This window comes from Physeter macrocephalus, chromosome 17 (assembly GCF_002837175.3).
Source record: "Physeter macrocephalus isolate SW-GA chromosome 17, ASM283717v5, whole genome shotgun sequence".
Taxonomy (NCBI): domain Eukaryota; kingdom Metazoa; phylum Chordata; class Mammalia; order Artiodactyla; family Physeteridae; genus Physeter; species Physeter macrocephalus.
This window is the reverse complement of record NC_041230.1, coordinates 4,922,626-4,943,479: the sequence shown is the minus strand read 5'-3', so window position 1 is coordinate 4,943,479 and position 20,854 is coordinate 4,922,626. Positions and strand designations below refer to the sequence as shown.

The 20,854-nt window shown below is 47.6% G+C and overlaps 1 protein-coding gene and 1 non-coding gene across 2 annotated transcripts; one reads left to right on the top strand and one right to left on the bottom strand.

Annotated features, from left to right (window-relative positions):
- The first annotated feature begins 7,309 nt into the window (after positions 1-7,309).
- Positions 7,310-16,524, top strand: LOC112062472 (zinc finger protein 599-like). Its single transcript, XM_028478299.1, has 2 exons — positions 7,310-7,460; positions 16,067-16,524. The coding sequence occupies exons 1-2, from the start codon at positions 7,310-7,312 to the stop codon at positions 16,522-16,524; spliced, it is 609 nt and encodes a 202-aa protein (XP_028334100.1).
- TRNAQ-UUG (transfer RNA glutamine (anticodon UUG)) lies at positions 7,980-8,052 on the bottom strand. The gene has a single exon. It is a non-coding gene; the product is annotated as a tRNA-Gln (tRNA).
- Positions 16,525-20,854: the final 4,330 nt, after the last annotated feature.

Sequence of the window (20,854 nt, the reverse complement as noted above, 5' to 3'; positions counted from 1 at the left end):
CTCATGGAAAAGAAACTAAATATCACTGACTTACTTAACATGATTAATATTTTAGGTTTTGACCAAATGTGTTCTGCCTAAGGTTGGGTTTTGCAAAAGCAGAACCTGACATAGGGTTCAATAACATATAATTTATTTAGGGGAAATTATCAGGAGAAGTTTAATGATAGAGTACAAGGCAAGGAAAAGAGCTAAGTAAGGGTGTGGGCTCAACTGGAATCTCTCTCAGCCTGTCCCTTTTGGAGATCTGGAATGTAAATGGTACCACACATTTGTCCCACCTTGAGACAAGGGAGTATCTTTTTGTAACTCAGGTCAGACAGTCCTTAAATATTTCCCAGGTAGACTGCTTTCTTTGTTTACTTTTTCTAAAACATTGGACTTACCTGTAACTGCAGGAATCCATATATGAGGCATTTTACTTGGTGTTCTTTCTTTCTTTCTTCCTTCCTTCCTTCCTTTCTTTCTTTATTATTTTTTTTGGCTGCGTTGGGTCTTCGTTGCTGCTCATGGGCTTTCTCTAGTTGCGGTGAGCGGGGGCTACTCTTCATTGCGGTGCACAGGCTTCTCATTGCGGTGGCTTCTCTTGTTGTGGAGCACAGGCTCTAGGCACGTGGGCTTCAGTAGTTGTGGCTCACGGGCTGTAGGGCACACGCTCAGTAGTTGTGGCACACGGGCTTAGTTGCTCCGTGGCATGTGGGATCTTCCCAGACCAGGGCTCGAACCCGTGTCCCCTGCATTGGCAGGCAGATGCTTAATCACTATGCCACCAGGGAAGTTCCACTTGGCGTTATTTCTGAACATGAATTTCTTCTTCTGTTGCAGAGTCTAGATTGCATAGCTATAATCATTCTAAAAAGTCCATCAAAGGGCTTCCTTGGTAGCACAGTGGTTAAGAATCCACCTGCCAATGCAGGGGACAAGGGTTTGATCCCTGGTCCGGGAAGATCCCACATGCTGCGGAGCAACTAAGCCCATGTGCCACAACTACTGAGCCTGTGCTCTAGAGCCTGCAAGCCACAACTACTGAGCCCACGTGCCACAACTACTGAAGCCCGTGCGCATAGAGCCCATGCTCCACAACAAGAGAAGCCACCACAATGAAAAGCCCATGCACTGCAATGAAAAGTAGCCCCTGCTCGCCACAACTAGAGAAGGCCCGTGCGCAGCAGCAAAGACCCAATTCAGCCAAAAATAAATAAATAAATTTATTTTTAAAATAAAATAATAAAAGTCCATCAAAGAATAAAACTTCTCACTTGTTTTACAATAAATAAATAAATCAGAGTCCTACATTGAAATGCCTAAAGTCTGTTTCACTTGGCTGTTTGACTCTAAAACAAAATATGTTCAAAAGTGAGACTCTAATATTTCCTCCTAACCTCCTCCATGTACACCACCACTACCCTTTCTATCTCAGTTATTGACAAATCCATCCTTCCGGCTTGGACAAAAACCTTGAATCATCTTGATTAGTGTGAGGCAGATTAGGAGGTGAAGCCATGTTCTGATCTGAGGACTTGGAGCTGTGTAACCACAATCATGTGCATATCCTCAGTAATAAAGATACTATATAATGAAAACACGTGGCATCTTCTTAGTGAATTTTTATTACATAAGGTTAATGTATACAATGAAGTAATTGTGCATAATCTTGCTAGTAGACTGAAACTGGTGGGGAGTCACTTGCCTTTCACAAATGTTTTTCAGAGATACTTTCAACTCCTTTGGCAGATGTTATTGCCATTAGAGCAAACAGATCGAAATCAAGAAAACCAGAACGTTTATCTCAGAGTTTAGATGGCCATTTTCTACACAATTCCACCACTGCAGGAAATGTCGTAGCAGGAAATGAAATTTGGTGATATCTCTCCTTTTCAAATAGATCTCAGGTGTCACACTACTAAAAGAAATGAACATGCCTTGGAAAATGGTGTAAGAAATACTATCTTGATATAACAGCTGGGTTGGATACAAATACAATCAGTGAGTATAGAGGCAGAGGTGTTTTCTGACGGAAAAGCAGACAGCACCTTGCCCACGTGATTCAAGGCTGCCTAATATCGCTGCCTTTTTCTCCTCTATGGAGTCTTTTCCCTCTTGTCCCTCACCAGTATTGGAGCTCACAGAATGACTCTCAAGCTTCAGTCTCCCTGAAATTGAACAGCATCAAGATAATATTAGGTCGAATCTTTGAATGGAGTCACTTTCTATCTGCATGATATCATGGTCTGGTGTGTCCCTTGGGGATTTTAGCCTTTGGGCATGTATGAAATAACACGTCTAAGCATTTTCCTTAGCTGCAGAAGACACGACCCGTAAATGGGGTGATGGCCATTTAAGAAGCAAAGAGGCCTTGCTCCGCCTCTAGAGCCCGATGACTTCGTTTCCCAGAGGCCCTCACGCGGGCACCTCTGATCCTTCGTAGAGATTCCCGGAAGGGCGCCCTTCGAGGTGCCAGGTGGTGCTGCGGAAGCAATATTACCCAGGAGGCTCTGCGGCAAGAGGCGGTAGCTCCGGGCCAATGACTGTGCAGGACTGGGATCCCACGTTGGGCGAGACTTCCGGCGGCATTCCCATGGCGGTCGTATTGGCTGCGCCTTCGTCTGTCCTCGGGATCGTACGCAGCTCCCGAGCCATAAGCGGGCTCGACAGCCGGGAGCAGAAAGTCTCGGGAAAAGGCTTCCTCCCCTCCCTGCACGGAGGCAGGGCTGAGAGTGGGCGGGGCAGGTGAGAGGCGTCAGGTGAACCGTTGGGACCCTCCCTGGTCTCCTGCGTTGCAAGGCCCAGGTCCCTGGAAAGGGTCTCATGGCCGCGGCAGAGGCACAGATGGACCCGGCACTGGTGAGTGGATGGCCCCTCAGGCCCTTTGGACCTCCAGCCGCAACATCCCGGCGCCCCCATATAGAGCGAAATTGTCTTGGGTCTCTTCACTTCCCCTTACTCTGCCTTTGAGTCTGGGGGCCGTGGAGGCCGGTCAGTCAGTCCCAGCCTAGTGCCCTGAGTCTAGGCCAGGGTTTATATGGAAGAGTTCCCAACTCAGTTAATCGATGATCTGTGCAGGGGTGTCCCAGGCACTTGAACTGCTAGGTGAAAATGCTGGGAGGTGAGGCTGAGCTGGGTGGAATTGCGAATCTCCATTTTGCCTGTTGGGTACAGAGTGGCGAGACGGAAGTCAGGTCTGGAATGGCAGGCTGAGGAATGGGTTTTTTGTTTTTGTTGTTATTTATTTATTTAGCTATTTATTACTTATTTTTGGCTGTGCTGGGTATTTGTTGCTGCGCGCGGGCTTTCTCTAGTTGCGGCGAGCGGGGAATACTCTTCGTTGCGGTGCGTGGGCTTCTCATTGCGGTGGCTTCTCGTGTTGTGGAGCACGGGCTCTAGGTGTGTGGGCTTCAGTAGTTGTGGCACGTGGGCTCAGTAGTTGTGGCGCTCAGGCTCTAGAGCGCAGGCTCTGTAGTCGTGGCGCACGGGCTTAGTTGCTCCGCGGCATGTGGGGTCTTCCCGGACCAGGGCTCAAACCCATGTCCCCTGCATTGGCAGGCAGATTCTTAACCACTGCGCCACCAGGGAAGTCCCGGGGTCTCTTTTTGGGTTGATGGAAACGATAGAGGATTTGGAGGCAAGGAGGGAAGCGATCTGATCCAGGTTTTAATAGGTTTCCTCTAGCTGTCAAGTGGAGAGCAGGCTTGAGAGTGGAATCAGCAGCAGCGAGGGAACTCCCTGCAACCCCCACACATACATTGAGCTCCCCGTTCCATATAGTGTCTTCAGCCATCCTCCCAGCCCAAGTGCGTATTGCAGGGGTGCAAAGCAGGTTTTGGAGCCCACAGCCTGGGTGCAGCTTCAGGCTCTGCCACTGCACAGTAGCAGGAAAGTCTGCTAAATCCTGACCCTTCAGTTTCCTCTGCTGTGAAATGGGGCTAATCCCAGCGTCTTCTCTTTGGGGTCCTTGTGAGAGATGAGTGGAGCAGGGAGTGAAAATTCAGCACAATGTACCCAGGAGTGCTCAGGAAATGCTATTTGGGCTATTCGCTACTCTGATTTCTAGGGTCCAAGGAGGCCATTTCCCTGGTTTTGTCCTGAAGGCAGTGCAAGCGAGAGAGAAATGGGACGTCTCAGAATCCCCTCTGTACCTGCACCATCTGAATGGACTGAGCCTTAGGAAGGAGCTCAAGCAACAGTATGGAGACTTCAGTGTACATTCTGTCCATGCCCTTCCCAGGGCTGTGACCTTGAGCAAGTGTCATCGCTGCCCTTGTCTCCCATCTCTTGAGGTTAATGAGAATGTTAACATTTCCTCCCCCGGCTTGAGGTGATCAGAGAGGGCATATGTGTGTTATGTGTTCCCCAGTATCCAACCAGGTAGCATAACTCCAGACACTTTTCAGGGAGCAGAGCCCCTGTCCTATGATGATCTTAGGGACTCACCCAGGGGAATCTGGTCCTGTATTCACTTGAGGCCTGGAGGGAGAGGGAGAGGCTGCAGACCAAGGCACAGTGGATGCAATAGTTTTAGAATCACTGCTCCTCTGCTGGGAGTACCCTTGGGCAGGCTAGGAGCCAGGGAAGTCACTGGATTCATCTTGGCAGTTGCCATCTGTTTACAGTATGCAAAGCTGGCTTGCCATTTACAGCAGTAAATTCAGTTTCCTGGTTAAGACATTTCCTTTTATGTGAAAAGTGAGTCCATTAAAGATTGGGTGATGGTGCTGTGTGGGAACGTGGTGTGCGTTTGTTTTTTTGTTTTTTTTTTTTGCGGTACGCGGGCCTCTCACTGTTGTGGCCTCTCCCGTTGCGGAGCACAGGCTCCGGATGCGCAAGCTCATGTGAAATGGGGCTAATCCCAGCGTCTTCTCTTTGGGGTCCTTGTGAGAGATGAGTGGAGCAGGGAGTGAAAATTCAGCACAGTGTACCCAGGAGTGCTCAGGAAATGCTATTTGGGCTATTCGCTACTCTGATTTCTAGGGTCCAAGGAGGCCATTTCCCTGGTTTTGTCCTGAAGGCAGTACAAGCGAGAGAGAAATGGGACGTCTCAGAATCCCCTCTGTACCTGCACCATCTGAATGGACTGAGCCTTAGGAAGGAGCTCAAGCAACAGTATGGAGACTTCAGTGTACATTCTGTCCATGCCCTTCCCAGGGCTGTGACCTTGAGCAAGTGTCATCGCTGCCCTTGTCTCCCATCTCTTGAGGTTAATGAGAATGTTAACATTTCCTCCCCCGGCTTGAGGTGATCAGAGAGGGCATATGTGTGTTATGTGTTCCCCAGTATCCAACCAGGTAGCATAACTCCAGACACTTTTCAGGGAGCAGAGCCCCTGTCCTATGATGATCTTAGGGACTCACCCAGGGGAATCTGGTCCTGTATTCACTTGAGGCCTGGAGGGAGAGGGAGAGGCTGCAGACCAAGGCACAGTGGATGCAATAGTTTTAGAATCACTGCTCCTCTGCTGGGAGTACCCTTGGGCAGGCTAGGAGCCAGGGAAGTCACTGGATTCATCTTGGCAGTTGCCATCTGTTTACAGTATGCAAAGCTGGCTTGCCATTTACAGCAGTAAATTCAGTTTCCTGGTTAAGACATTTCCTTTTATGTGAAAAGTGAGTCCATTAAAGATTGGGTGATGGTGCTGTGTGGGAACGTGGTGTGCGTTTGTTTTTTTGTTTTTTTTTTTTTGCGGTACGCGGGCCTCTCACTGTTGTGGCCTCTTCCGTTGCGGAGCACAGGCTCCGGATGCGCAAGCTCAGCGGCCATGGCTCACGGGCCTAGCCCGTGGTGTGCGTTTGAATGTCAACACACAGCAGGCCCCAGGCTTCTCTCCGGCATGTGACCCTGTTTACTCTTGTGATACCCCAGTCACCATCAGGAGTTGTCTTGTGTATTTGCTTTTTGTTCCTTCATTCCAGTCGTGTGGCCCCTCCTCAGAGAGACCTTTCCGGATTTGCCCCCAGCCTCTCTAATCTCCCCACTCTGTTTTCTTGTCACCAGAACCCTTAGGCCCATCTGACATTGTCTTGCTCAGTTAACTTGTTGAGGATCTGTGCATCGCTGTTTGCTGCTCTATATCTAGACCTAGAACAGGGCCGGCCCTGTATGTAACAGGGGCTCAGTAGCTGGTTGGAGAGCTGGTGGGCGCTCATCACACTTAGAATCAGTTCAAACCCCCACCATGTCCCGCTGCAGCTGTCCCTCTGACTATCTTTGTGCTGCCTGTGTGTCCTCCTCCCCTCCCATCCTTCCCCGTCTCACTGCCCTCCCAGCTACACCATCCTCCACTTGCCAAGCTCTTACCCACTTCCCAGCCTTTGCCCTTGTAGTCCCCTCCGCCTGGAACACTTTCTCCCTGTGCATTGTTCAGGCCTCTGCTCAAATGCCACCTCTTCATTGAGGTAGGTCCTTGTCTTTTTTTTTTTTTAATTAATTTATTTAGTTTTTATTTATTTATTTTTGGCTGCGTTGAGTCTTCGTTGCTGCGCGCGGGCTTTCTCTAGTTGCGGCAAGCGGGGCTACTCTTCATTGCTGTGAGTGTGCTTCTCATTGATGTGGCTTCTCTTTGTTGAGGAGCACAGGCTCTAGGTGCGCGGGCTTCAGTAGTTGTGGCACATGGGCTCAGTATTTGTGGCTCGCAGGCTCAGTAGTCGTGGAGCACAGGCTTAGTTGCTCTGCGGCATGTGGGATCTTCCTGGACCAGGGCTCGAACCCGTGTCCCCTGCATTGGCAGGCGGATTCTTAGCCACTGCGCCACTTCGGAAGTCCCTCCTGGTCTTTTTAATCCTAGCTAAAGTACCCGCTGCACCCACATGCTTGGGATCTGGAATTTTTGTGCAGAGCTGAGTGCTGGGTTGAGATTTTCCAGGGTGTTTGAGGAGTAAAGAGGAAAAATAATCATAACAAAACAATGGTTGGGGGTGGGATGAATTGGGAGATTGGGACTGACATATACACACTAATATGTATAAAATAGATAACTAATAAGAACTTGCTATATAGCAACAACAAAAAAAATGGTAACAGTGGGCTTCCATTGGGCCCTTGATTTGCTCTGAGGGACTGTGGTTATGTTTCATTTCATTCAATTCCCCCACCTCCTCAGAGTTAGTTTCTGTTATTATACAAAATGCTTTACAGAAGAGGAGCTTGAGGCTCAGAGACGTTGTTACCTGCCCAAGGTCACACAGCTCTCAAGTAGTTGAAACTCACACCTTGTCCATCGGCCACCAGAGGCTGTGTTCCCAACTATAGTAGGCTGGGAAGGACAACACCTAAATTAAACAGGCTCTGATCCCATCCAACAGCCCCAAAGTGCATGATGCTACTCTATTTGACTTTTGAGGCACCAGTGACCTTCAAGGATGTGGTTGTGACCTTCACCCCAGAGGAGTGGGAATTACTGGATCCAGCTCAGAGGACCCTGTACTGGAAGGTGATGCTGGAGACCTATAGGTTCCTGGTCTCACTGGGTAAGGCTTCTCCTCACCTCCATGAGGGGTCGTGGGAGGAGACCTGCAGCCTCCTTCTCTGTTCCATCCTCTCTCTCAAGGCCCGGATGGTGGAGAAGGTCTCTGGAGCTACCCACCCTCGTCCCCATCGTCCCTGCCATGTTCTGGGCTTGCCTTCTCCTGCCTGCTCTCCCTTTGTCTCCACCATGGATCATTGAGCAAGAAGCATGGTCCCCCTCGTGGAAGGAAGCAGAGATCCCAGGAACAGGATGTCCTGAGGAGCTGTCCTCAGGAACTGGGAGGACACGTGCCTGTGCCCTGGCTCTGGGTTTCCTCCTGGCTTCTCTCTGTGGCTCTGCTCGTGTCACTCTCTTTTCACGACAGCTTTGGGTAGAAGTGGGCATCTCAGTCCTTGCTCTCTGAGACCCTCAAATTTCTTATCTCTACTTTTCTCTGCGTGTTTCTGTCATGCATTTTCTGTGTAGGTGTTTTGTTTGTTTGTTTGTTTGTTTTTGTACTGTGTGGCTTGCAGGATCTTAGTTCCCCAACCAGGGATTGAACCTAGGCCCTCGGCATTCAAAGTGCAGCATCCTAACCACTGGACCACCAGGAAATTCCCCTATGTAGGTGTTTTTGTGACAGGAAGTGACCACTTGAGCCTACACTTCCTCAACCTCTCACCCCAACACTCAGCCCAGGCTCAGCCTGGGACCCTTATGAAAGATTCCCATGAGGGGGATCTGACTGGCCCAACCTGGTTGGGTCAGGTGACCACACTGCCCAGTTAGCAGGGTCATGGATGATGGGCTGATTCTCCAAGAAGGGGGAGAGTCAGGCAGGTCCCCAGGAGGCGTCTGCCATCCATGCTGCTCATCATCTTTGTAAACAACACAATATCATTTGGAAGTCTTCTTTGGCCCTCGGTGTCTGTATGACCATCCCCTTCCTCCGGCCTCCCCACACTCTCTGCTGGGACCACAGATGATTTTAGAGGACACACAGATGTATCACCAGATGGCTTTGATGGACACCCTGAGAACGCTGTTTCCCTCCTGACTCGTGGCAGGAAAATGTCTCAGCTCATGCTGAATCGTTCATGCCTCCCACGCATGACCGTTGCTGATTTCCCTTTTCAGCAGAGGGAGCGGCCTCCAACTCTCACACCCCTGAGCAGGCTGATGAGCTCTCTGGGACTTAATCACCTTATTTTGATTTCATTGTTGTGTTTTGATGGTAACCTTTCATTTGTAGCAAGGGAAATGTTTTCCCATTTTTCTAGAGTGATAAGAGATTCCCTTTTTGAAGAAATTGATTTAAGAGGTTTGGTTGGAAGAAAAGCCTTTAGTAACAATTAGTCACAGCTCATGTCCCCTGAGCACTGATGCTGCATCAGGCCTGTTCCAGGCACTTGCCCTGCTCTGCTCACTGAATCCTGTGAGGTGCAGGGTTTTCCTGAAGCTGCCTGACTCTGAACCCAGTTCTCTCCCCTCTGGGGACCTCCTGCCCAAAGGAATCAGTCAGATTTTGGAGCAAAATATTTTATTGTGAGAATTTAAAGTCTCATATATTATTCAGTGATATTATTACATTCTTAATGTTATTACTTCAGTAAAATGCACAGTCTTATGTGTCCAGCCCAGTGCATGTTTTACTCATGTACCTACTATTGTGGCTTCCACCGGATCCATCTTTGGAGCATCTCCAGGCCCCAGCAGGCTCCCCTGCCCCACAGTATAAGGAAAACACAGCAGCGGCAGTGTTTAGTTTCTCGGGAAGATAAAATGCTAACATTTGAGCTCAACCTCAGAAGATGCCCCTTCATGGTGAGATGCAATCCTCTGCCTTCCTTGGTGGTCAAAGCCCTTTCCTTTGTGAAATGATGCTGAAAGGAGATGAAAGGTGATTTCTGTGGGAATGTCCGCGGGTTTCCCCGTGTCTGCCTCTTTTGTGGTTCCTACAATGCACAAGTTGGGGAATCACCAAGAAGGCCGCTCACACCATCCCCTGGTCCCCGACAGTTAAATCCTCACACTCACATTCCCCCCAAATCAGCAGCCCACTTTTTCCCAGCTGCTGACCCCACACAGGCCTTCTAAGCCGTTTTCTCCCCAGTGTGATGCTCAGCAGGCCGGGCTTCGGAACCGGACTGCCTGGTGTTGAATCCCAGCTCAGTTGCCTTTGGACTGTGGCAGGTACTGAGGCCAACCCTATTCTCTGTTTTCCTGCTCCTTCTCCCAGTGCACGGGTCTGCTTGGGCCTCATCCGGGTCCCTCATCAGCCACAAGATGCTGCAGCAGTGACTGGAGCAGTCGAACACCCAGTTCAACCCTTCCTTCTCCCACAATCAAGGCTCTCCCTTCTGACTGAGCCACAGGCTTAAGTCACTGGTCTGCTTGAGACTGCTGATGGTTGGGGGTACCTTTTGCAAGTTGATGGAGACCAGGGCTTTCATTACTCCCAGGTGCCAGAATTACCCAGGGAGCCTTGGAAACTGCTAATGCCCAGGCCTTACCCCAGAGATCTAGTTTGAACTGGTCTGTGGTGAGAATCAGGCGTCACCTGGTGAGACACACTGACTTAGATTAATTAGAAAACAGCTGCGGAAGGAGTGGGTGACTTTTCCAGTGTCCCATGGCTGCATGTGAGTGGGGTGTACACTTGTCCAGTGTTGGGTTCTATAGGATGGAGACTATTGGGTAGACATTGCCCAAGGCTGGTGTTTGTGCCTTGGTTTCAGGATCCAGGTCAGCAATTTTTTTTTTTTTTTGCTTGCATGGGAGCACCATTATTCTGAAATCTTCCCTGTCCTGAATACCACACTCTATAGAGAGGATCCTCGTGGGCTTTACAAAACACCTTTGTCCTGTATCTCCACAAACAGGGCATCCCGTTCCCAAACCAGAACTGACCTACCTGTTGAATCCTGGGCAAAAGCTATGGATGGTGAAGAGAGGCTTTTCCCAAAGCTCTTCCTCAGGTGGGTTGCCAAGAGCCAGGCAGTGGGGGTCACTACAGCATGCAGACCGGGAGGGACTGCTGCCTCTGAAATTCCGTGGAAGCTTCTTGTTGGGACCTCCCTGGGGACACCAGTCACATCCAAGATGTTGAGAAGGCCAGAACCAACCGTGAACAATCATTAGATCCCTCATCCAGCCATCTCCAAGTCCTGTCCATTTTATACCCCACATCCATTTCCTGAGTCCATCCCCTTCCTGAGCGTCACCATTACCACCACTATCAACTCTCGTCGTCTCTTGTCTGCATAATGCTGCACACCCTGTTGTCTCTGTTCATCTGCTCTGTGCATCCGCCCAGCTCTGTCTCCTGCACCAGCTCTCCCAGCCACTCACCTTATTCCAAATCTTCCCCACTCCCCAGCTGCTGGGGCCTCATCCTATGAGAAAATTCATGTTGGAAGTAAAGATTGCATACTTCTCTTTCTCTTTCCTCAGTCCTTTCAGACTCATCTGTATCTGTTTGCTGCCTACAGCTTCTGTTCTCACCTCCTTCTGAAGCTGTGACCAGTTCCTGCACCAGGAACATCTCCCGCCTTCTTGGGAACTCTTTTCATCTCCTAGTTCCTTCCTGAGCTCTAGAATGGCCTCTAATTGGTGTGACTATCTGTACAACCAGCTTCTTAGAGGAGGTGTTGCATTCTTAGAAGAAAGGTCTACACTAGACTTCCATGCATCCCCTTCACTCTTTATTTTTTTCTGCTTTTTCAAAACTGAAGTGCAGCTGACACATATCAGTATTCATGAATCTTAAAGGGCTTAACCTGATGATTTAAAAAAAATTTTTAAGATTAATTAATTTTATTATTGGCTGCATTGGGTCTTCGTTGCTGTGCACAGGGTTTCTTTAGTTGCGGCGAGCAGGGGCTATTCTTCATTGAGGTGTGCAGGCTTCTCATTGCAGTGGCTTCTCTTGTTGTGGAACACAGGCTCTAGGTGCACAGGCTTCAGTTGTTGTGGCACGCAGGCTCAGTAGTTGTGACACACGGGCTTAGTTGCTCCACGGCATGTGGGATCTTCCTGGACCAGGGCTCGAACCCATGTCCCCTGCAGTGGCAGGTGGATTCTTAACCACTGTGCCACCAGGGAAATCCCAACCTGATGAATTTTTACACATGAATAAATCGAAGTAACCACCATTCAGGTCAAGATACAGACCTTAGGAGGCTCCTTGTGAGCCCTCCTAGTCAATACTACCACCTACGAAGGTAACCTCCAATACTCAGTTTTCATCATCAATGAGTTTTCACTGTTCTCAAGTCGATAAAACAGAACTTCATAGTATGTTTTCTGCCCATCTTCTATTGATCATCAGGATGTCTATGAGATTGATTCATGTGATTGCAAATGGTTGGAGTGTGATATTTTCATACTGTGTAATATCTCATTATAGTAATATATTGCAGTTTATCCATTCTCCTGTTGATGGACATCAGAGTTGTTACCTTTTTTGGATGTTATGAACAAAGCTGCTATGAGCAGGTCTGTTGGGCATATACCCAGGATTGGACTGGCTCAGACATGGGATAGGTGTATATTCAACTTTAAGAGAAACCGCCAGACAGTTTCCAGTGTGGTTGACCATCCCGCACTCCCTCCAGCCATGTATGAGAGTTCCCATTGCTCCACATTCTCATCAGTGCTTGGTGTCATCTCCTTACTCTTTGTAGCACTCTAGAGGAGATTCTCAGGACCACAACACAGAAGCTGAAATGTTTCTTTCTTATCCCCATACCTCCAGCACAGAGATAACCATTTTGCATAATTTGGATTTATTATTCATTCCTTGTTTTGTGGTAACTTATGTTATTACAAAATCTATTTCCATGTAGATGTAGAGCTATTCAGATACTGTTTCTTCTTATGTTAGCTTTGGTATGTTGTGTCTTTCAATCAGTCCACTTCATCTAAATGTTCAATCCATTACTTTTTTTAAAAAAGTTATTTATTTATTTATTTTTGGCTGCATTGGGTCTTTGTTGCTGCGCGCGGGCTTTTCTCTAGTTGCGGTGAGTGGGGGCTACTCTTTGTTGCCGTGCATGGGCTTCTGATTGCGGTGGCTTCTTTTGTTGCAGAGCACGGGCTCTAGGTGTGTGGGCTTCAGTAGTTGTGGCACGTAGGCTCAGTAGTTGTGGCTCATGGCCTCTAGAGTGCAGGCTCAGTAGTTGTGGTGCACAGGCTTAGTTGCTCCGTGGCATGTGGGATCTTCCCAGATCAGCACTCGAACCCATGTACCCTGCATTGGCAGGCAGATTCTTAACCACTGTGCTACCAGGGAAGTCCCAATCCATTAGTTTTGGTTTTTTTTTTCTTTTTTTGTGGTACACGGGCCTCTCACTGTTGTGGCCTCTCCCGTTGCGGAGCACAGGCTCCGGACGCACAGGCCCAGTGGCCATGGCTCATGGGCCCAGCCGCTCCACAGCATGTGGGATCCTCCTGGACCGGGGCACGAACCCGTGTTCCCCGCATCGGCAGGCGGACTCTCAACCACTGCGCCACCAGGGAAGCCCACCAATCCATTAATTTTTACAATTGTTTTATCATACCTGTGTGTATATATGTGCATATACCTAGACAATATATTGTGTAGTTGTTTTTTTTTTCTCAAACTTTATAAAAGGAGTATCCTGTAGTCATCTGAGCGGGCTTTTTTATTCAGTGTTATGTTACTAATATTTATAATACATATAGCTGTAGTTCACTCATGTTCTTCAGCTGTAAAATATGCTGTTGCATGTATATACCACAGAATATTCATTCTCTTGGACATTTACTTTTTCCCAGTTTTTCACTCTTACAAACAATGCTGCTGTGAAAATTCTTCCACATGCATCCTTGTGCACATGTGCAGGAGTTTCTCTCTTTTTAAAAAATAAATTTATTTATTTTATTTTTGGCTGCATTGGGTCTTCGTTGCTGCATGTGGGCTTTCTCTAGTTGTGGCGAGTGGAGGCTTCTCTTTGTTGTAGTGCACAGGCTTCTCATTGCAGTGGCTTCTCTTGTTGTGGAGCACAGGCTCTAGGCACGTGGGCTTCAGTAGTTGTGGCACGTGGGCTCAGTAGTTGTGGCTGGCGGGCTCTAGAGTGCAGGCTCAGTAGTTGTGGCACACAGGCTTAGTTGCTCTGCAGCATGTGGGATCTTCCCGGACCAGGGCTCGAACCCGTGTCCCCTGCATTGGCAGGTGGATTCTTAACCACTGCGCCACCAGAGAAGCCCAGAAGTTTCTCTTGATATTGTTCCTAGGAGTGGAATTTTGGATAACTTGGTGCCTGGAACATTAAGATGATACCCAGTTGTTTTCTTTTTCTTTTTTTGTTTTTTGGTCACACTGCACAGCATGTGGGATCTTAGTTCCCAGACCAGGGATTGAACCCATGCCCCTTGCATTGGAAGTGTGGAGTCTTAACCACTGGACCACCAGGGAAGTCCTACCCAGTTGTTTTCTGAAAGTGGATATAATAATTTTCACTTCCAATGTCTGAGCAATTCCATTGGCCCATATCCTCTCCAATATCTGATATTGCCAGGCTTCTTAATTGTTGCCAGTCAAGTGGATGTAAGAGTATCTCACCGTAGTTTGTTTTGCAGCCCTTCATTACTAAGAAAGTTGAGCAACTCTTTATTTGTTTAGTGGCCACATGTGTGTCGTCTTTTATTAATATCAGTTTATGAATTTTTTTTTGCCACAACTTTCTATTAAGATGGTTGCTCTCCTCTTTTTGATTTATCAGATTTTTTGCATATTCCTGACACTAATCTTTACCCATCATATGTGCTGCAGTTGTTTTCTACTAGCGTTAAGCTTGCATTTTTATTTTCTTTAAAGTATCTTTTGGGGGCTTCCCTGTTGGCGCAGTGGTTGAGAGTCCGCCTGCCGATGCAGGGGACACGGGTTTGTGCCCCTGTCATTTTATTTCTTAAGAAGCTTGATCATGGGCTCTAGTGAAATTCTGCATAAGGTCTTGGTTCCCCATCAGGCAAAGCCAACATTTTCCCTGCCCCTTGTTTTTTTTTCACCTCCAGGTAAGGATGTCCTTTACTTATTTTGGCTGTGTTGAGTCTTCGTTGCTGCGCGTGGGCTTTCCCTAGTTGTCCCTCGCAGGGCTGTTTGGCCTTTGCCATGGAGAATGGGAAGGGCCCATCCCTACCTGGAGGGAGGTAGGACAGAAACTACATTACCCGGAAGGCTGTGCTTGTGCTAAAGTATCTTTTGGTGAAAAGAAATTCATATTTTGTTTAGTCATGTCAGTTTATCTTTTGTTTTATGATTTCTGCTTTTCATGTCTTGCTAGGAAATCTTTTTCTACACCAAAGTAAAAAAGATATTCTATTTTTCTATTGCTTACGAAAATATTTTGAAATTTGGCTTCTGCCATTTAAGTTGTAACGAATCTGGAATTAACTTTCTGTGTGGTGTGAGGTGGAAATGCAATCACTTTTTTCCTCATCTGGGAAATCAGTTTTTTAGCTGCATTTGTTGTGTAGTTGCTTCTTTTCCCACTAATCTGCTATGCTACCTCTGCTGTATCTCTGTCTGTATCTCCACCATCCTCGTATGCCCTGCAGTTTCCTGGACATCCAGGATTCTCTGTAGACTGCACCTTTGCACACTCTGTCTCCTTTGGCTGTGATGCCTTCTCACTTTCTGTATCTGTATCTGTATCTGGTAACTACTTCTAGTTATTTAGGACTCAGACCTCAAGACACCTCTTCTGGGAAGCCTCCTCTGACATCTTTTTCTCATCTGGGCTGGGTTAGATGCCCCCTTTCCAGTGTTCTTTTAGCACCACGTGACGTCCTTTCTTAGAACAAATACAGCACACACAGTATCATCATTACCCTCTCCTTGGACAGTGAGGAGGGGACTCCACTCTACCTTCTCTGGCCCCTGCCCCAAATTCTCCTTGAGGCTGTCCCTTTAAAGGTGTCATGAATCCAAAGACTAGCAAAAAACAAAACAAAACAAAACCCTGAGTTTCAGAAATGTGAAAACCCAGCTGGTGTCAGGTATCAGGGGCACATTTCCATCTTCCTTTTCCTGTTGGCTTGGTGATTTTTATTTCTTCTGTGTTGGTATTGCTAATATGCATCTTTTGTGTATTGGATTCCCTTCAGGTGACAAAGCAAAACCCAAGACCACAGAGACTACTGCTTCTCAGCCAGCCTTGTTTGATGGATGCTTAGTCCAAACGTCACTGACTCAGGAAGGCTTCAGTGTTTCTACTTTGGGGCAAGCCAGGAAACCAGAAGGAGTATCAGAAAAGCAGGGAGGGCATGTGAGGACAGGAACAGTCCTTCACAAGAAAACCCTCCCTGGAAAGGTGAACCCTGACTGTGGTGATTTGGGAATACGTGACAGGGAAGACCCGTTGCTTCATGGAGGGAAAAATGCCTACAGATGCAAAGCATGTGGGAAAGGGTTTGTCAAGAATCGCTTCCTTGTTCGACATCAGCGAATTCACACTAGAGTACAACTCTGTAAATGCAAAAAATGTGGGAAGCCCTTTCTCAAGAAAGCAGACCTCACTGGACATTACAGCATTCACATTGGGGAGAAACGCTATGGGTGCGTCGAGTGTGGGAAAGCCTTCAGCCGCAGGTCACACCTCACAGAGCACCAGCGGATTCACAGTGGAGAGAAGCCCTTTGTGTGCATCGAGTGTGGGAAAGCCTTCAGCCGCAAGGCACACCTCACGGAGCACCAGCGGATTCACAGTGGAGAGAAGCCCTATGTGTGCGGTGAATGCGGAACGGCCTTCGCCCACCACTCTGATTTCATTCGGCATAAGAGAACCCACACTGGAGAGAAACCCTTTGAGTGCAAAGAATGTGGGAAAGCATTTAGTGACAGCTCTTCTGTAACTCGACACATGAGGTGTCCCTCTAGGGAGAAGCCTTATGAGTGCAGTGAGTGTGGAAAGACCTACAGCTACAGCTCAACCCTCACCACCCATCAAAAGATTCATAGTGGGGTGAAATCCTACAAGTGTAAGAGATGTGGAAAGGCCTTTTACCAGAAGGCAGAGCTCAGACAACGTCAGAGATCTCATACTGGGGACAGACTTTTCTGAAGTAACTATTGTGGCAAATAGTTTGTCCAGAGGAAAAATGTTCCTTGGCATATGAGAGTTCATACCCAAGAGAAGCCCTGGCCTCCCTCACATGCTCAGATCTTGCTTGACTGTGGTGTTACCTTTAGCTAGAGCTGAGCCCTTGCACTGCAGAAATGGAGGACAGTCTCTCCCAAAACATGACTTGGTTGTCAGCAGAGGGACCTTCTTTCCACACCTGAAAGCTCTTTGCTATGACGTGGCCCACACAGAGACCTGGGACTATTTGTCCCAGAGTCATCCATTCCAGTGGATGAAGGACCCCCTTCCCTAATGGCCTGTGTCTCCCCATCTAATTTTCTGTGTACAGAGGGGCCTGCTGTGTTCTTGCTAGTATGATGGGCAGGAGTCATGAGAACCCCATCCTTTATCCCCATTACCTCACACGGTGTCCTGGGTCCTGGGTCATGGTGATTGAGACATGGGTCTTGCTGTTTAGAATGGGAAATACACATGATAACACACAGGTGAGGTATATCAACTCTGTTGCCACGACAGTAACATGCTTATGATCCCCATCCAGCATAATGAAGAACAAGGTCAAAACTGAGGTATGGAAGGGCTCCCCTGGTGGCTCAGTGGTTAAGAATCCACCTGCCAATGCAGGGGACACGGGTTTGAGCCCTGGTCCAGGAAGATCCCACGTGCCGTGGAGCAACTAAGCCCATGTGCCACAGCTACTGAGCTTGTGCCCTAGAGCCCATGAGCCACACTTACTGAGCCCACGTGCCACAACTACTGAAGACCGCACCTACAGCCTGTGCTCCGCAACAAGAGAAGCCACCGCAATGAGAAGCCGGTGTACCGCAATGAAGAGTAGCCCCCGCTCGCCACAACTAGGGAAAGCCCACGCGCAGCAACGAAGACTCAACACAGCCAAAAATAAGTAAAATAAATAAATTTAAGACTTAGGCATGGAGGACAGATGTGATCAGGAAGAGTGGTCTAGTGGCTGGCTACAAGCTTGGACTCTGGGGACAATTGGGATTCCAACGCTCCTGAGCTGTGCCCATCACCAGCTGGATGACCTTAGTCCTGTTGCTTCCTCACAAGCCTCTCTTCGTGTCTGTAAAAGTGGAAAGATGTATGTTAAACTGTAAAGCATGGGAAGAGGAACAGATGGTATACAAGGATGTTATCGTGCAGACCCATGAGGGATGGAAGAGCCTCAGCCATGTTTGAAGATGGAGAAGAGCACTCCTTGCAAAGGGAACAACATGTGCCAAGATCCTGAGGCAGGCAAGAGCTGAGATTGTTGGAGGAAATAGCTGAAGACCAGTGTGTCCAGGGGAGACAAGTGGTGGGCAGTGAGATGGAGGGTGCAGGGCCCAATGCACATCATGAGAAATGTGGATTTTATTGCAACTGCTCTGGGAGGCTCAGGAAGGGATTCATCAGGACAGTGGAATGATGTTATTTGTCTCTAAATCTCCCTTTGGCTGCTCTGTGGGGAATGGACTGAGGAGAATCAGAAACTGATGTGGGAGAGAGGAAAGAGGCCACTGTAGTCCAGGAGTATGTTGACAGTGGACTGGCCCAGGATGGTGGCATTGGAGATTATGGGATGAGGATGGCCTGGGACACATTAAGAGGTAGAGCTGACAGGACATGTGCATCGTTTGGATGTTGGGGTGAGCCCCAGGGAATGACTTTTCCCCCTCAGTCCTCAAGAGAGAGCCCTCTGTATTCATGGGAAACGTGACTCATGGCTTGGCCTTGTGTTCCATTTTCTTGAGCAGCACCTAGCAAGTGTGTTGAGTGAGCGAGTGAAGCTGAAGGTCCCTTTCTGGGACACAGAAAAGGCAGGATGATTTCTTGTCCCCATGATGGTAGTATGAGCAGTTGAATTTTCCATGACCTTATTTCTCTGACCAAGGAGGGGCCCTGGCCCTGCCCAGATTAGATGACTTTAGGCAGGAGGGTGCGTAGAGCAGTGATGAGACTTGAATCATTTCAGGCACTATTCTCAACTGTGCTACTTACCGGTGGCCATAACTCAGGGCAACTCAGGGACCTTTTGGGTTCTTGGTTTCCTCCCCTGTAAACTGGGAGATCGAATAACCATTTGAACCCTCATTTTCATTATTTACGAAACAAGTGTGTTGACCATCCCACTTTACCAGGTTGTGCAGGTTCAAGGATAGTGTTGTAAAGTGCCTGTCACAGAGTTGGGTATGTGTATATGCTTAAAAGTCAGCTATTGTAACTCATATGTTACTCTTTTGGGTTATCCTATTCCTTCCTCACCAGGAGATGTGCTGATGGGATTTCTAGTACAAATATACTGCAGTTCCTGATGGCATCTCAGCAGATTTTATTTCTTAAGAAGCTTGATCATGGGCTCTAGTGAAATTCTGCATAAGGTCTTGGTTCCCCATCAGGCAAAGCCAACATTTTTCCCTGCCCCTTGTTTTTTTTTCACTGGTGGAGATGGGGTGGTTGAGGATGCCATGGAATATTAGTTGTGCTTTAAATGGACATTTAAACCTCCCCTTGAAAATCCCTTGTGAAGGGAATTTTGAGCCATCAAAAAGTACTTACTGCTAATTTAATTTATTCCATATTTATTTAATGTAATAGTTGATATACATAATTTGGGTTTAAATATGTCCTCTTATTTTTCTGATTTCTTTGTGTCACTTGTTCTTTCTATGCCTGCCCCCCTCCACGCCAAAAAAAACTTTCTATTACTTACAGATTTTCTTTATTCTAGTTTGGAAAGCATATACTCTAATTCTGTTTGTTATTGTCTAAGCTGAGATTTACAAGAACTTATTTAAAGAGTACAGAGTTATACATACTTTTTCCTCTTCCCAGGCTGTATAGGGACTTGGAACATTAACCAATACGTCCTATCTCAGTATCTGTGTTGAGACTTTGTGTGTTAATTCTATCATTATAACTCCAAAAGGAAGTGTTATTACTATTTAATACAAATCCTGAGCAGTTGTATCCATCCACATATGCATTCACCTCTTGGATCCTCTATTGCGATCTTTCATCTGGGATCAGTTTCCAAATTCTTAAATATAAACTTTAGGATTTCATTTTATGTGTGCTAATCTTCCATTAAATTTCCCATTTGGGGCTCAAAATAGTCATACTCTTTCTTGAAAGACAGCTTTGCTGTGTATAGAAATCTAGATTAGCAGGTTTTTTTCTTCAGCAGGTCCTCGAATAGTTCCTTCCGCTGTATTCCAGAACCATAATTATATTGGGAGTGAGTGGCAACTTACTTTGTTTATAGCCTTCTGGTCTGAGTTTAGATTATGAACAGAAATACTAACATTAACATGGAGGAATGGGGTTTGGGGTTACACCCCCAAAGTAATAAATAGTGCTGAATGTGTAGGAGGAGTAATAAAATGGATTATCTGGTGACTAAACTGATGGATTGTGCTAGAAACTGGGTAGATGCTCTCCTATCGAATTTTCTCTTTATGGATGCCCTGCTTCCCTTATGTGGGCCATGTAAATGAGCTTGAGGCAATGGAATATGGGCAGAAGTGATCATGAAATTATGTCTTCTAATTTTTGCTCCTCCAGTGGGATTCCCCTTGGGTATTAGTGGTTTCAGTTCTCACACTTGCTCAGGATTTAGTGCTCTCTTGGGAACTGCAGTTTCAGGCTACCTATGGACTGATGGTGGGGTGGGACCCTTGTACTGGCAATATTAGCAAATTCCCTGATGATACTGATGCTACTACTGGTTTGGGAACAACTGAATTAGATCGGGCTCTAGAGCGCAGGCTCAGTAGTTGTGGCACACTGGCTTCGTTGCTCTGAGGCATGTGGGATCTTCCCAGACCAGGGATTGAATCCCTGTCCCCTGCATTGGCAGGTGGATTCTTAGCCACTGTGCCACCAGGGAAGTCCCTCGTTTTTTTTTTAATAATATATTTTTCCTGAGGTTCTGACAGGTTGAGGAGGTTTGCCTAAGGCTGCACAGGCAGAGGTCTCCAGTTAGATATCTTTCAGGATGGGGCTTCACCCAACGTGGCCACAAAACTCTGGCGTGGTCCCTGTCTTTGGAACCTCAGAGCATTATTTCTCAGGGTCCCTCGCAGGGCTGTTTGGCCTTTGCCATGGAGAATGGGAAGGGCCCATCCTTACCTGGAGGGAGGTAGGACAGAAACTACATTACCCGGAAGGCTGTGCTTGTGCGTGCGCGAAGGGCGCTAATCCAATGGCTACCCAGGAAAGAAGCGTGCCTCCCGGGGAGGTGGAGGCGGGACTTCCGATGATGTCACAGAGGCTCTTGTGGGGTCAGCGCGCTTCGTCGGTGGAGACC